Source organism: Garra rufa, chromosome 19 (assembly GCF_049309525.1).
Source record: "Garra rufa chromosome 19, GarRuf1.0, whole genome shotgun sequence".
Lineage (NCBI taxonomy): Eukaryota > Metazoa > Chordata > Actinopteri > Cypriniformes > Cyprinidae > Garra > Garra rufa.
This window is the reverse complement of record NC_133379.1, coordinates 28,878,789-28,897,173: the sequence shown is the minus strand read 5'-3', so window position 1 is coordinate 28,897,173 and position 18,385 is coordinate 28,878,789. Positions and strand designations below refer to the sequence as shown.

The 18,385-nt window shown below is 33.1% G+C and overlaps 1 protein-coding gene across 1 annotated transcript in view; it reads right to left on the bottom strand.

Annotated features, from left to right (window-relative positions):
- The window catches only part of tnfrsfa (tumor necrosis factor receptor superfamily, member a), a 29,833-nt gene extending 19,450 nt beyond the window's left edge, over window positions 1–10,383 (bottom strand). Inside the window, exon 1 of the mRNA XM_073824402.1 lies at window positions 10,168–10,383. Coding sequence (XP_073680503.1) covers window positions 10,168–10,197 — 30 coding nt within the window. The 5' untranslated portion in view covers window positions 10,198–10,383. The remainder of the gene's footprint in view (window positions 1–10,167) is intronic.
- Between the last annotated feature and the right edge of the window lie 8,002 nt (window positions 10,384–18,385).

Genomic DNA, 18,385 nt, shown 5'->3' with positions numbered 1-18,385 from the left:
GCACAATGATTTACCAAGCAATCTAATCCTTCAAATAAAGCAATATTTTCTCCTAAAAGTGTTAACGTCAAGTTTCCCAACTATTCCGGTTATATCACAACCCCCAAAACCGCACACCGAATGTTTTCGACTCACACATTCTGAAACCCCAACAAAGTGTGATTTCTCAGTCCCGTGAAGGTGATGAGGGGTTCTGACCGAACGCTCAGCCCGAGAGATCAGGCGGGCGGCCTGCTGTCCTTAGTGTGCGTGGGAGGATATTAATAGCCCCAGAAACCCACGACAGCACAGCCTTCCACATTTCAGATTTCCTGTGGCTTTTCTGTCTTCTGTTAATAAAGAGCGCAGTGAATAGCGACCAGACAGGACTGTCCTAATCTCTTTCCTTTAGAAAGAGGAAGAGAGGGCGAGAGAGAGAGACAGACAAAGACAATGAAAGCAAAAAAGGAATTTCAGAAAATGTGATTTACAGTGCACTTCCTGTGTAAAACCACATCTGTAGTTCTGCACAATATTTGACATACAACCGGTGAGATGAAGAGACAAGTTCACGCCTCCATTCAGATTAAACAGCTTAACTTCTAATTCACATTCCTTATATACTTCTCAGACAAACAAGTCTTCAAATAGCTTATATAGCTTGCTTCATGTCTTGCATTACTAGTTCGAGCACACAAATGAAACATCTGAACTTATTTAATAATGCTATATTCGATTTACCTAAATTGTGACGCATTTTCTTTTTCGGCAAGTAGCGTAACTTCATTAGCTGGGACAAATGAGATAAAATACCTCAGAACGAGACAGAAAAATGAATCCTAACAACAGCCAGAGTGAAAAAAGCCTTCTACCCATTCTTGCCGAATTTAATTAGCATTAAATATTTCCATTTCTTCACAGCCCTTTCCATGGAAACTTCAGGAGGTAAATAGCTTGAGTATGCGTCACAGATCAAAGTCTCGTCCAATGAAAAGCTTTAAAGCCTGGATGACTCAGTGTCTCTTCTCTTTGTACGACAGGCCCATTGATTATCAAAAACAGGTCGAACGGGTCTCAAAGAGACTTTATTAGAGATTACTTTCACCTTTGCTCTTGTCAGGCAGTTAATCTTTAAACTGCTGTATTGTTATCAAGAGAAAAGATGTTTCAATTACGTCAGTGCTAATACAACCAACTTGGCATAAACAACTTGTTTATTGAACTAATCTGAGATAAGATCTGTGGAGTGGTTTAAAATTTGTGTAAGATGGCATTTTAAGCTTGAAGGACATATTCCCATGACATTAGGCCAACGCCACGCTGAGTTGCCTCACTCATTAGCTAGCCTCAGCTCAGTGAGCTCACATCAGACACAGGCTTTGTGCTGAATGCCTTTCCCATCACTCACACAAGCAGGAGGTTCAGTGCTGGACGCTGGCTTTTTTTTTTTTTTTTTTTTTACGCTGAATGCATTCTTTGACCTATTCGAGGTGAACATTAATTCAGGAATCTGCAAATGTCAGCCTGAGTAATTCTAGAGATGTAAGGCTTTCAGTTACACATAATTAAAATAAACAATTGATGAATATTTTTAAAAAGTTTGGGGGACCAATGTATATAAAATTAATATTTTTAAAAAGCTGCATGCATACTAACAAGACAAATTACCAAAACAAGGTAAAAGTCAAATAAAAAGAGCAAATAAAAAATAAAATAAAATGCATAAAATGGTTTAACCCTTGTGCGCTCCTCATTTGGGAGTCACACTCATGCTCCTCACGGTCAAAAGTGACCGGACACCTGAAATGTAACTTTTTTTTTTCTTCAGTAAAACCAATCTAATATATTTTTGTTCCATAATATTTTTTCTTTTTTCCTTTGTAATTTTAGAGAATTTTATGGTACTAATTAGAGATGCACCGATCGATCGGCATCCGATCGCAATCGACCGATAGGGGCGCTATCGGTTTTGATCGGAGTTCTCAAAATAGATCAGAGCAGGCCGATCAGATGACGTTTACAACAACAAACAGCCGCCAGAGCACGCATTCCCACTTCTCAGACTAGGGTCTCCTAATGGGCCGGGCGCGGCTGTCTCTACAACGCATTAACACTGAAGATGACGTCGCCGGTGAGGGGATTTCCTCCCCTCTGGTCTATGCATCCCTGCCTCTGCTGAATTATTTTTATCCACGGTGGGGATAAAACGTCCCGCGAAGCCGCTCCTACGTCCCGATCTAAATCAAATTATTTGCAATACGCGCTTTAAAGTCGTCTAAATCAAATGATTCGCCATACGCGCTTTGAAGTTGAACGTACTGAATCAAATGATTCGCGATCCGATTGGAGCGCTTCAAAACAGTGAATCTTTTTGCGACGCAGTGGTTTACTGATTCTGAGTTTCCAAAAAGCTCCGTTGATACTTTGCTCACCTTCTCTATAAAATGTATTCGTTGTTTGAAATTAAACCATTACTATTAATACAATGTTTTTATTAAATTGTGATCACATAATACAGCTTCTGTCATATTCATGACCTGACACTCATTATCTGGTTCTTGCCTAAAAAGACGGGTATAATGCACGTTGTTAACAGATAACAGTAACAGTTTGGTCAACCTCTCCCTATGGAGAGAGAAAAAAAGTTTCTAAAAGCATCCCCCCTTCTGTTTTTTTTTTTCACAAATTGCACCCTGTATATGTATATGTATGTGTATATGCATATGTATGGCATATTTATTTTATTTTTCCACAAAAAGCTTGTTGCTAAACTCTAAATTGTGATTTTAAGAAAGAGCCTCCTGAGAGTTAAATGTTTATTATGGTGCACATGTGTGTTTTGCACAATCATTTTTTTATTTTAAGATTTAACTCTTTTATTAGATTTAACTTTTTCCACAGAAAAACTAAGGTTCATAGTTTACAAATTGTGTCAGCTCTAAAAGAGTGAAATGTTGTGTTGTACATAATTACTGCCAAAAGACAGTTTAAGATAGTAAGCAACACTTACTCTATGTAAGCTGAGTCCAAGTTGTCTGAGAGTCTTGAGAGTGTTCAATATTGAAATTTGCCTCAGCCTGCAATAAAACTGGTCAATTCATGATACTTTCTCATTTCCTACTTTTTATACTAATAATACAATGTCAATGTTTGTACATGAGACAACAATATTGAAGAATTTATGGATTTGACGCTGTGATCGGTAATATCGGGATCGGCAGATACTGCTTTTGGTGATCGGTGATCGGTGATCGGCCCCCAAAATCCAGATCGGTGCATCTCTAGTACTAATGATTATTTATGCAATAATTATGATCTATTTTTTCCACTGAAAATAGAAAAAAAATTAAAAATCCTAATTTTTAAAAATTATTTTTCAATGAATGCAGTATTTCAGATTAAAATAGAGTATAGGCCTTCCAAATCAATTTTTTGAAGACAGATTAGCACCACCTGGTGGGAGCACAGGAAGAAAAATAAGCAATTTCACAGTGTAACCACTAGAGGCCTGTATAGACATCAATAGAGATGCTAGTGAATTCCCAATTTGTTTTAGACATAATTGCTTACTTATATAATAAGTAATGGACTTTAAAATATATTCAGACATTCTCAAAGAGTACTTTTTGTGAAGTTTTAGATATTTTCTTCTTATAAATAATGATTTCAAATTAATTTTTGCATTATGATTATAGTCAATCCTAAACGGCACTGCACTGACAAACCCAAGAGGCAGTGCTTGCTTCTCATCACTGTTTACTGCAGATTTCAAATTAATTTCCAGTGTGTGTCAGTTTTGCCCACTGCTCTGAGCTTTTTTCTGCATTGTTACTGAATTATTGAATTAATTTGACATACTGTACTCCTAAAACTTTGCTTTGTTACAGACAGCAGTTTATAGATGTGTGTTTGTATGTGTGTGTGTGCGCGTGTTTGTGCGTGTGTGTGTGTTTATTTTTCAGTCTTGATGTTTTAGAGTGTCACCACTTCACTGCTGTGAGCTTTTTCTGCATTATGACTGAATTATTGAATGGATTTCACATATTCTCAAACGTTTGCTCTATTACAGACACAGTAGTTTTATTGATGTGTGTGTGTATAAGTGTGTGTGTGCGCGCGTCTGTGTGTGACTGGATGTGTCTAAATCACACTCCTGATGTTTTATAGTATCATCCCTTCACTGCTGTGTACTTTTTTTTAGTTTTGTGTCTGATTTGTCGATTGTGCACACAGTTAATCTCTGAATTGCTGTGTTTTTGTCTTTTTCCCATTCATTTCCTATGGTCGGTCATTTCTGACCGAAGAGCATGAGTGTGACTATTTTTTTTACGCCCACTTAGCCTTTTCGAATGATGTCGTAATTTTTTTTCTGTGTTCACATTCCCAGTGCCATAAAAGTCACCAAGTTTCATATCATTCCGATGAAGCTGTGATTTTTAAAAAATTTAAATGTAAAATGTTCCGGTCAGAAATGACCGAGGAGCGCACAAGGGTTAAGCAGTGTCCAAAAAATATTGCATAGCTTCTCATTTAATACAAGCAAAAACATATATAAAATGGATCAAATACAGAAAAAAAATTTAATTACATTTTTAAATGCTGCATGCATACTAACTATGAAGAATAAATAAATAAATAAAACATGCAATAAAATAAAAAGAGCAACTAAAAAATAAACTAAAATATAATATAAAATGTAATAAATATTGCATAGCTTAAAATAAAAATCAATAAAATATACAGAAATATACTGTAATGACATTTTTAAAAACCTGCAGGCATATTAACTACAAAAAACCCCTAACAAAAATACTAAATGTAAATTAAAATAAAAAGGGCAATTAAAAAAATAATAAAATATTGCATAGCTTCTCATTTAATACAAAGCAAAAATAAAATATATAAAATTGATCAAATACAGAAAAATATTTTAATTATATTTTTTAAAAGCTGCATGCACACTAACTACAAAGAATAAATAATTAAATCATGGAAGTAAAATAAAAAGGGCAACTAAAAAAATACAATAAAATATAATATAAAATGTAATAAATGTTGCATAGCTTAAAATAAAAATAAATAGGATATACAGAAATATATTGTAATGACATTTTTCTTAAAAGCTGCAGGCATATTCGCTCAGTGCTTTAGGCTAAAATCATTGTGCAAAATAAATAAATAAATAAATTAAAGAGTCTATTGATAAATATCAGCCAAAAATATATTTAAAATAAAATATATAAAATGTATTATATATTATAATATAATATTTTAATACATAGGTTTAGCACTAACCCTAAGCCTCTAACTAGAATACCTGAGGAATATCAATATGCTGTTGTCGTTTAGTGCATTTGTCTATTTATAGAAACCTAAACAGTTGCTCTTTGCACCCTGACATCAATACCAAGATAAGGTTTAACAGGAATACTCCCATCCACACGGTAAACGCACATGGAAAACATCTGCAAGGTGTGACCAAGCTACAAACTGACACTATTATCCACTAGCTTAAGTGAAAACATGACACCCTCATCTAATTTCCTCCAGTCAAGCACACACCCTAATTCAAGCGTGTTTGCCACAGTGGCAAGTTATCCAATCTGTGATTCACCTGTAGATTTATGGGAGGAGAAAACATAAGAATAAAAGAGCGAGTGGGTGTTGTTTTCAAGGAGGAAGTATGGCCAATGACTGTTCAATTTGAAGTCAAACCGATGGGTAATTATTGTTTGAAGACACTGGATACGGGGTACGTGTGAACACACACACACAGAAATGCACACTATTAGCGTTTTAACTGGAGTCAATGGAGGTTGAATAGAAGGGTAGCTGAATAGCAGGCGCATTGTAATATATGTAACACATCTCTCGTTCAGTCACTGAATCTGGGTGCAGTGACCTGTAAGGTGTGGCCACCTTAGAAATAAATGAAACACTGACAGATGCCTCACCTTTCCTGGGAAGAGCTAAATGGCAAAAGAAATGAGCCTAACCACAAACCCACACGCTTTCATATTGACTGCAGATAATCTTTCATTTAGTCTCCCACTACTTGAACTTTTTAAAGCCACACGACTTTAATATATGTCACAAGGATGGTGAATAAGCTCAAAATGTTGCACATGACTTTATGACTCAAAACTTATGATCTCCCTGTTTAAATGGATCTTATCAACATTAAGTTTTAGGTTAACACCAAGTACCACCAAGTATTTTATCATTTTAAATGGTCATATGCAATTTTATAATCGTATAATAAAAAAATAAAAAAATAGTTTTAACATAGAATGCATATCTTTAAAATATATTTATTATTTATTTTATATATTATTATTATTATTATTATTATTATTTATATTTTTATATAAATATATACACATTTATTTATTTATTGCCTCTTTGATTTATTTGGCTTACATTAATTAAGAGACTACAAAATATTTGCACTTAAGATTGTTTTTTTTATTTAAAAAAATGTTTAATATAAAAAAACTAAAATAGAAATATAAAATATACAAAAAATATATTATATTTTTAAAATCTAATATATATCGGGAAAAATGTATGAATATATATACACATATTTATTTATTTCTCATTGACTTATTTGGCTTACATTAATTAAGAGACTACAAAATATTTGCAATCTATTAAAATCATATAATAAGTTATTTTTTAAATATACCAAAAATATATATTAAAAATGTTTTTTTTATTTAATTATTAATTGGCTCATTGACTTATCGGGCTTAGGTTGTTTACAGAATATTTGTACTTAAAATCATATAATAAATACATTTTGAAATATATAAAAACTAAAATAGAAATGTTAAATATACAAAAATATATACAATATATTTTAAATCTAATATATAACAATTTTTTTAAAATATATTTTAAAAGGCAGTTTAAAAAAATTCTATGTAAAACCATTTCAAAACAAGTAAAATTGCATACATCCTTAAAGCATTTCATGTCAAATAAATTTCCCTCAGTGGGACAAAAAAGTATTAGCAGCATCATCACATCAACTACTTGTATTAACATATGAGTGTAGCCTCAAACCTTGTGCAAAATATTTATCTCTATTATTTAAAAAAAAAAAAAAAAAAAAAAAAGCTCCAAGCATACTAATTATATAAAAAAAAAAGTTAAATTCAGACTTCCCTGAAGCATTTTATGTCAACTACTCATCAACATAACAACATCCTTACATAATAGCCTTAAAGCTTGAAAGCAGGATAATTGTGCTTCTCATCTCAGTGTAAACACTTCTGGCCCTTGTTTATTGTTGGTAATCTACAGCATAGACTATGAAACAAATACGGTACGATTTCTACAACACACACAGGCTCCCACACATCCACACCATTCTGATTACTCTGATAATGAGCGTTGCGTTTAATTGCATCACACAATCTTCTCTCTTCCTGTCTCCTCGTAAATGTGGATTCTATAAACATCAGACGGTGGAAAGTGGCTTTAAAAGGCTCCTAACGAGCAGCGGGATGTCGACTCGGCTCTGGAGTCTTTCTTGTGGACCCCGAGGTATGTAGCACATGTCCTGTTTGGATTTCAGAGCCGCTCGGAGAGATACCGTGCACACTTCCTGTCCATGCCCACACCCTAGAGAGCACACTCCGATAACATCGAAAGAGTGCGAGAGGGCAAAAAGAGCCAAGACGAGGCAAGGGGGAGAAAAAGAGAGAGAGATCTGTGCACAAAGTGAAAAGAAACAGCATGAAACAGCTAAGAAATCCCAAGCACAAAAGGAAGAAAGTGGAACGATTTCAGGAGCAGGGACCCCTGCCTGATTGTATGCAAAAAGTTTGTGACCGTGGGTGGAAAAAGTATACAAAGATCTGATTCCTGTCACTGCCATCTGTGTTGACAGGAAGTTTACAGTGGGAGCCGTACGCCTCCGTCCACCCCCTCCCCATCCGCTCTCACTGGGCCAGGAATGTTTGAGCTATGCAGACTGGCAAGGATGAGCTATCTTCATCTAGTAACCAGCCAACCAGTGCAGAGCCATAACTTAGCAAAGTTTACAGCGTGCATAAACAGTCGTGTTGCAAACAATCTCAGCCCTGTCATTTCAATAAACAAACATAGGCTTCAAAGTAGGGCGAGTTTACCTGGGACTCATGGGAAAGATTCTTACTGTGAGATTACTAGTTAAGATGGGCAACGTTCCCTTTGATGATTTCATTATCCAATTTACTAATTAACTACTGGTTAAACTGCTTCTTTTGATTAGTATATAATTATATAATACATGTACTTACACAAAAGACACTTAAGTTCACTGCAACAACTATCCTGCATTTTCCAATACGCTGCTTTATGGAACGGTGTAGTTTTAAGTTAAACATACACAGCATGAGCCAAATGTGGCTTTGGACTCAAGGGAAAGTTTTAAAGGTGAGTCTCGGCATTCAGTCAGTGAAGCGTTTTTATAGTGCCACTTTTGGCAGAGCGGAGCTGGAAAAACCAACAGAAGAGCAGTGAATGGCTCTTTCAATGTAGAATAAACTTAACACTGCCACTACTCTTAGAAAACCCTCACAAGGCAAGGTTCATAAGAGAAGAAAAGACTGGGAACTGCTTTACTAGCGGAGACGATCGATAATTGGTTCAGCTGATATTTTTAACCAATTTTGGTGGGCCTCAAAAACAGCACCTATGCATTTGAACAAATACACATGTGAAATAAAATTAAATAAAATATGTTATATTGGACCCTGTATCACAAAACCAGTCTTAAGTAGCACGGGTATATTTGCAACAGCCAAAAAAAAACAAAAAAAAAACAAAAAAAAAAAAAAACCAAATTTATCCATTTTATGAAAAATCATTAGGATGTTAGATAAAGATCATGTTCCATGAAAACATTTCGTAAATTTCCTACTGTAAATATATCAAAACTTATTTTTGAACAGTAATATGCATTGCTAAGAACTTCATTTGGACAACCTTTTCTCAATATAAATTTTTATTTTTTGCACCCAGATCCAGTTTTTAAATAGTTTCATCTCAGCCAAATATTATCCTAACAAACCATAATCAATGGAAAGCTTATTTATTCAACTTTAAGATGATGCATAAATCTCAATTTTAAAAAATTGACCCTTATGGCTGGTTTTGCGGTCTAGGGTCACATATTGCAATTAATTTGATATAACTAAAAATATTACTACTGCTACTACTACGATTTCTAATAATAATCTATATAAATTATTAATTCTAAAATATTTAAAATGTATACATACATTTTGTTATAGCCTAATGTTCAATTAGTCATTGTGTCAAAATTTAGAAATTAAAAATGTAATTAACTAAATTAGCACTTACATAGCATTGCTCTTTTGTTGATTTTGATTACTTCTTTTGTCCTCATTTGTAAGTCACTTTGGATAAAAGCTTCTGCTAAACGACTAAATGTAAATGTAAACGTAAAATACAATCTGTTATCTGTATCAAACCCTATTACATGAAGTAAAAAAAGTGTTTTAGATCGTTTAATCTGTAGTTTCATTTTAAAAAAAAAATCGTGAAACACCACGCATCATGGCTGTGTCTTAAAACCTAGCTAGACAGCACTTTTTGACAATGCACTGACTGAATAGCCAAAAATGTTGCCTAGGTAGGCAGCTTGCTAAGTTTTGAGACAAGCCTTACTTCTACAACGACTTTCAAAACTACACTTGACTTGTATTACTCATCAAATGTGTGTTAAAGGTTTTATGACATTAGTTATGAAATCTCAGTATGAATACATAACACTGTGTTAACATTTGTAATGTTTTTGTTAACATTTTAGCTTTCTGAACCACAATATCAGCGGCAAGTAGCCTATGGCTAGTTCAGTTCATTAGTGTTCATTATCACTATCCACTTTCATATTTGCGATAATACAACACTTTGACCTCAAAACAAAACCGTAAATGTGACAATTGAAATCGAAGTGATGTTAAAGAAAACCAAGGTCACATTTAAATTAAAATACACTTGATATGCATCGAAAAGTCTGATAAAGTAACGCATAATATGTAAGTGTATTCAAAGAGTTATGACCGACTACACTAGGAATTTACAGTACAGAATAATGAAATAATCCCGAAACAACCCGAAAAATATGCACTATTTAACAAATGTGCCCCCAACAAAACCCGTGAGATTTCTTACCATGACTTTCATCGTTGTGGATTTATCCATCCTGTAAAGGATGGCTTGTTTTTCCGAGTTTCCAACTACTTGTTGATTCTTTCACACTCCGGAAACAATGTTTTCAGAACAAACTATTAAAAAAACGTGACAACCCAAAATCAAAATACATCCAAAGTTTGACGGCCTGTCAGAACCGAATCATTTTCGGCTGCTCTCTCATGGAAACGCGGTCGGTGTAATGCGACGCTTCTCTCTGATCTTATTGTCAAGATTGAAAAAGTTAGAAGAGATCGGTGACGTCGTGCGACGTCAGTCTCACTGACCAGTCAGGAGTGAGGAAATCTCAGCTATGAGAGAGCTGTGATTTGTAGGTTACTGTAACTACAGGGTCATTCCTACACTTCGGTACCTTTTAAGTCTTTAAATCAAGTTATGGCATTTTATTTTAATGTTACATTTCAAATTAGAATAATTACAACTGACTTTAATAATTAAAAAAAAACGTAAGAAAGAAAAAACAAGCAAATCTTTGAAAACGAATTAGACTAGGTTACAGGCAAATTCTTAAGCACTTTATAAAACCTTATTCTGTCTATTATACAGATTAACCAAATTTAATCATCATAATTTTATTTTGCTTTTCACGTCCCTCACAAATAAATTAAAAAGCACCAAGTTTGCCACTGTGTAGGCAAACAATGTTGCATTCAGCATGGTTCGCCTCCCTCTCTACCTGAACCAACCTATAAACTGTCATTATAAATTAACAATTTCCCTCATAAAGACTTTGAAGGGGTGATAACAAGGGGAATTCTGATTTCGGCACAGAAGGCACAAAGTAATCCTTCATGCCAAGGCTCTGATGCAGTGCACAAGTATTGTGAAATCAGGCCCTCGTGACTGAATAATCTGCCCTGCTTCATCTGTAAAGGTGTGCATACAAAAAGAGATAAATGACCTTTATTACAATGGTCACAATACACAGGGTCTTAAATGGATTATTATCGGAATGCTGAGTGTTACAGTCAAACAAAAGTGACGCTTAGATTTATGTCAGACTTATTTTGTGGGGTTTGTGATTTAACTACAACAGACACAAATGCATGTAGGCTCAGGAAATTATTAGCCATATTATACAATATTAATTATCTCATAGGCTGAATGAATCACACTTTATGAGAAATAACCTGCCTAGTGTGTTTTATATCCGCCGCTGAAAACACCATGAGTAAAACGATTACGTAAATTTATTAAATCCAATGTTGTAATAATTCTCCCGAGGGCAGAATAGGTAGCACAAAAGTTAAGTTTCCAGTTTTAAACCTATTATTGAAAAGCTTCCCAAACTTAAAATGTTCTATGCATATTCACATAGATTTGCAGGGGAAATCAGGTTTGGGATTGGTGTACTACTTGGAGGAGCTTTTTTTTTTAGGAGATTTTATTCCTAACCACATTTTGTATAATTTAATTTTAATTTAATTTAAATAAAATATTAATTTAATAAAATATTATTTAATTTTATTTTTTATTCTATATTATTTTATTTTTTATTTTATTTTATAAATGCCGATACGTTTTACATTATTTAGTTTTTTTTTATGTTTTTGTAATTCATTTTGTTTTATATTTTTGTAATTTTATGTAATTTTATATTATTTTATTTTATTGTAATTTTACATTATTTTTATTTTATTTTATTACATTATTATATTCAATTTAATTTATAACCAGAGTATATATATATATTGTACTGTATATATGACAGACAATAACGTAAATTTAATAAATCTAATGTTGCCATCATTCTCCTAAGGGCAGAACAGGTGGGTGAAAAATTTACCTTTTGGCGTTTAATTTTACTCCTATTATTGAAAAAAAATTCCCAAACTTATATGCATATTGACATCGATTTGCAGGGGTAATCAGTTTTTTTTTTGTTTTTTTTTTGTAATTTTATATATTTATTTTATTTTATTTTGATTGTATTTAATTTTATATTATATTATTTTTATATTATTTATTTATTTACATTTGATTAAATTTTATATTATTTAAATTTTTGTAATTTTATCTTATATTTATTTTATTTTTACCTGAACATATATATAGTAATGTATATATGACATAATAACGTATATTTTATTTTACTTCAACATTATTTTTAATTTAATTTAACTTTTTTTTATTTTATTTATAACCTGAGCATATGCATATGCATATGCATATATATATATATATATATATATATATATATATATAGTACTGTATATATGACATAGACAGTAAAGTAAATTTAATAAATCTAATATTGCAATAATTCTCCTGGGGGTAGAACATGTGAATATTAAATATTAAATCATTAAATATTTATTTGTTTATGGTTTATTATGACTTATGGCCTAGATTTATTTTCAGTCTATTACTTTTTATATTTTTTTATTTAATTTTAATTTTTGTTATTTTGTAATTTATAACCTGAGCATATAGTACTGTATACATGACATAGACAATAACGCATATTTTATTTTATCAATATACTCAATATAATAATTCTCCTATTATTGAAATAGAAAATGTATTTTATTTTATTTTGTTTATTTTATTTTTATATTATTCTATTTTATTTTATTTATAACCTTATACATTACTGTATATATGGCATAGACAATTACTCTTTGCATGCCAGGTACTGGTTACATATTTATTTGTTTATGGTTTATTATGACTTTTGGACTTGTGATGAATTACGTAATGGCCTAGATTTCTTATCAGTTTTAGCAAAACAGATCCAGTTTATATTAGTTTAGTTTATTTACACTATCAGCTTAGTGACAAATCTAGTTTAAACTATACAAGTAAAACAAAGTGCACACAAACTCATAATCATAACGAAACACACAATGATTTCCCTTTAAAACATATGGATATGTTTATGCATGTCACCTCACTTCAGTAGTCTTTCTAAACATCCGCACAAAGGTGGCAGAAGACGTACTGACAACCTGGAATGCACGCTATGCAGAGAGCTTAGTCTAATGAGGCAGAAAATATAAAAAATCAGGAAACAGAAAGAGGGGCCGTAAAGTTTACAGGAAGAAAATGTAGTTTCTTTTTTAGTATTTTTAATACTAAAAAAGTCATGCACTAATTCACAAATCTGTGCAAGTGTTTTGGTGGAAACCATGGATTTTAGACTAATAAAAAAACAATGTTATACATAATAATAAATCAATTTATGGTGGAAGGCACCATGACAAACTCTGTATTTTCGACGAATAAATTCTAGGGCATAAACAAGAATATACGAGTGTTGTGGTGAGCCTGTGATGACAAGTTGGGAATGCCTTCTGCTGTTTTGAGTGGAAATCTATTGGAAAACACCGCAGAGGCATTATTGTTCACATTGTGGGAAGGGCTCCCTCAGCAAAGCGTTATGAGTAATGCCTGTGGCCGGCCGCAGAGAGAATGCCGCTCTCACACACTCCGATGAATTAAGGTCGACCTTGCATGGCAGTGTTGCTTACAGGCATCCGACTGCTACTTTTCACACTCGCATAATTAACCAAGTCTGTGCTATTTCCCTCAAACTCTCTCTTTCACTCCCACACGCATAAACAAACAAGGCAAAACGCCTTTATTCCGAAATTCGTATTGTTTAGGGAGCTTCAAGTGGACGTGAAAGGGCCAGACGATGAACTCAACATGCCTGATGGTGGATTTATTGCGGGACAGGCCTAATTATCACATATTTTTGCCATCGCTTAGTTAAAGTAGAGATTCTTTCCGTGCCTCCTCCTCTCTTCATTTATTTTTAAGGGGAAGGGTTTTGGGTGAGTCCAAGGACACTGTTTGGAATGCTGGAAGATGTTGCACAAACTTTTGCATGGCTAAAGGGTTTTTTTTAGAGAAGAGGGAGCAGAAGTATGCAGTCAGAGAGGAACGAGCAGATTTTGTTTGACAAAATACAGGATGGTGGTGGTTGACACCAGGATACTCTCGTCTGGGCTGCAGGATATGTCCCATAATTCAGAGCAATGATCTGTGTGGCCTCATGCTCGGGAAAACGTGAAGCAGAAATACAGAACATGTATGTTTTATAAATCATCTGTGTATACATTTTTGGTAAAAACGTGAACAGGATGTTCAGCTCATGGCACTGACAAATACTTGGAAACACAGTTTTGATTTAGTACAGTCGCTATCAAGACTGTAAGCACGGCTCCCTGAGGAGCCTTTGTTAAGGTCTGTTTGTCACAACACATGTGGACACAAACATGCTGGTTTGGTTTTGTGGGATTTAAAGAAGTTATTTTTTTAGATCTTTTTCATACAATCGTGACCACTTCTAAAGTCACACAATAGTTTTTTCTGTGTTCCACAGAAAAAGAAAACTGCAATGTTGGCTAGATGATGAAAGATAACAACAGAATTTTTCCTTTATTGTGCTATATTCACATATGCACTAGATGTAACTCATTCGGCATACTCAGTTTCATGCTATTTCAGAGTGGATCGTGAACATGTTTGAACATGGATATTGGCAAAAAAGCCTGAAAGTCTTGCGACATCGGTAGGACGTAATAAAGATTCCTAGAGGCTAATTTGGAATAAGAATAGTAACAGAAACTGCTTATTTATAGAAACTAATTATTACATTTGAGAATGAGAATACACACACATTTCGTCAAAAGTGTGTATGTAAGCAACTTCAACCAGAGCAATAAAGAAAAGGCCTCTATTTGTGGTCCACAAAGTTTGCGGCGCTTAAGAGTTATTGAATCTGATTTCATGGCTTAAGATATAAAAAATAAAATAAATATGAAATAAAATAAAATTACAAAATAAAAAGTAATAAAATAACAAAATGAAATGAATTAAAATAAAATAACATAATAAAAGTATCTACAATCTACAAAATAAAATAACAAAATGAAATGAAATAAAAATAAAACAAATTGAAATAAAATAAAATAAATTGAAATAAATTAACAAAATAAAATGAAACAAAATGAAATACAATATTTTAGTTTTATAGTTAATTAGTTATTTATTTATTTTTATTTAAATATTTTATTATTCATTTATATTTATATTATATTTATATATTTTTTATTTTGTTTAAATTTTATTAAATTTTATATTATTTTAATTGTTCTTATATTATTTTTATTTTATTTTTAACCTGAGCATACATACACACACACACACACACATATATATATATATATATATATATATATATATATATATCATACACAATAACATATGTTTTATTTTATCAATATACTCAATATAATAATTATCCGATAATTTAAAACCTTTCCGAACTTAACATGTTATATGCATGTTCACATAGATTTGCATGGAAAATGTTTTTTTTTTTTTGTAATTTTAATTGAATTCAATTGAATTGAATTTTATAGTTAATGTAATAAAATAAAATTACAAAATAAAATGTAATAAAATAAAACAAATTGAAATAAAATGAAATGAATTAAAATAAACTAACAACATAATATGAAACAAAATAAAATGAAATGCAATACAATAAAATGAAATAAAATAAAATATGAGATAAAATAGAACAATATAAAATTTTATGAAATGCAGTAAAATGCAATAAAATAGAATGGAATGAAATGAAATAAAATGACAAAATAAAATATGAAATAATATGAAAAAATTAAATGAAAGAAAATGCAATAAAATAACATGACATGAATATAAAATTAAATTAAATAGACTGAAATAAAATAAAATAAAATATAATTTTATTTATTAAAATAAAAATAACAAAATAAAACCTAAAAAATCTACAAACAATCTACAATCTTATATTTGACATTTATTTTTTTATTTAATATTTAAATGATACTAAGGAGGACTCATAATGCCACTTAAAAATAAATAAAAGTAATAACCTATAGTCTGAAAATGTTTAAAAATGTATTTAAATATAACAAAACAATCAATTATTAAATGTTTTGACAAAAATGAAATCAAAAGACATTTAAACCTTTTTATTTAACACGTTTTAACATGCAGTCAAAAATTAATAAATGATTTTTAGGTTAAATAGTCATCACATTTATGTAAAACCTGACAGCATGAAGGCCACGGTCATTGTTTGTCTCTTTCCTCGCTCAAAGAAAATTATGAGTGTTTGTCTCCTTTCACATCCCTTCCTGTGTTTGATTTCACGCATATGTGTACTGTACGTGTGTGTGAGGGTTCTTGGGATCTTCTCAAAAGCAGGAAATGACTTCATATGAAAGTTGCCTGACAATACCAAAACTATGCACAGCCCACGAACACCTGGGCACACCTTTACTTTTACTAAACCGGATACACCCACACAGTCAAACCAGTCAAGTTTATTGCATAAGCATGTATTTATCCAGACATCAACAACCAAAGGCGTAGAGCATGAGGAACAAAAGATCCATATTACACCACCGCTTGTGGAAACGAAACAGTATGAAAACTCACTTATCATTTCCTTAAAAATTCGCCAGCTATACCAACCACAACACATACTATTAATAGGTCTTTAATTCGTACGATCCCGTTCGTTTTAATCAGATGACGCCATTTGACCTGCTGATAAACTACAAGCCTGCGTTTTCTCTCAGAGCAGATGGGAAATGACATGAGGAGGGGGAAACGGGGGCTCTGAACGGGGCCGAAGCCGAAGAGGAAAACGGAGTGAAAATAAAGGGAAGGAAAACTTCCTGAGCGTCACAAGCTGCTCCAGTGACGCCTTCTCATTGTTTCTCAAGTGTTTAAAACAGAAAAGACACAGACTTGAACTTGTCTGTGAACTAGCAGCTGATACGTTTATAGTTTTGTGTCTGCGAACCCGCTGTCGGATTAAACGGATTCCTGTTGCAACATTTACCCATGTGACACATGTAACATGTGACCATATTTGTCTACAAGTGTGACACTGCACGGTTCAGTTCAGAAACCCGCAGGAAGACGCTCACATGTACACTTTCTTCATGTAAACACCTCTCCGTTTTGTTCCAGAACGTTCCAGCGAGTCTTCACGTCCACACATCCCCTCATTTACCCCCTCCTACAATCATCAACACCGACAATTCACTGAGAAACAAGCCGGACACGGCCGCAGGCCTAAAAATAAACCTCAACGGCTCCCAAAGGATTTCATTGAGTCATCTGCATTATACAAGCTCTCAGTGTCCGTTTATGTGCTCTTAAAAGTAAATGAACTTTCCAACGTTCCAGTCTGAATCTGATTCTATTGAATTCACTTGAAACTTTCACTGCGAAAATGACCACGGCAGACAGAATGTTCCTTTCATTTTTTTTCGGAGCCCTGTGGTTGAAACAAGTGGAATTTGCAGCCTCTGAAACAGTTCAGGTCATGCTAACTCCATCGCACTGGAAAACAAATCACAAAACACAAACAAGGGCATTCCTGGATTTACATAAACGTGTTTGAATGTGATTCCTTCGCACTCCTTTTTGGCCTGGTCGAGTTTTTCTAAGCAAAGACGACCTGAGAAGTCAGGGTCATGTAAATTCACAAGGTACGTATTATCTAAGAGCACATCCGGTAATTTAGTATGGCTGCCGGTGATAAGGGCGTGGATTTTTCCTGTGTCACGTTGTCTATTCAGATGACTGGAGGATAATGCTCTCCTGACCCTAGCACTACAGTCTGCTCCACGTATCACTTTCTCCCTGTCTCTTTCTTTTATGATCCTTGTCTTTGTGTGTTATTGTCTTACTTTTTTTTGTCTGTACAAATACGAATGTTCTTCCACTCTCTCTCTCTGCAGGAAAATAGCAGAGCGTATCATTCGCTTGCCGTCTACAATTCCTACTTTGTCTGTGCGGAGCTAAAGAATATGAAAAGAATCCCTTCTTTTGTGAATATTCTGCTTGGCTTCTAGTATGCTGGATGTTGCCAGTTTATTTATTTTTTTCTTTTCCTATGCCAGATTTTCCGATTAATTTCCTATTAAAGGTTAACTTCACCCTAAAATGAAAAGGTTGTCATTAATCACTTACCCCCATGTCATTCCAAACCCGCAAAAGCTTTGTTCGTCGGCGGAACAAAAATTTAGATTAGGAGTTGGCAACCGAAATTATAGCCGAAAATAAAAGCTCTTTCGGTGTTCGGCTGAATAAATTATACAGAACAATGACGTGATGCGATCAAATAGAGGCACGCACTAATGCAGCAAACTTGTCGGGAGTGTGGAAG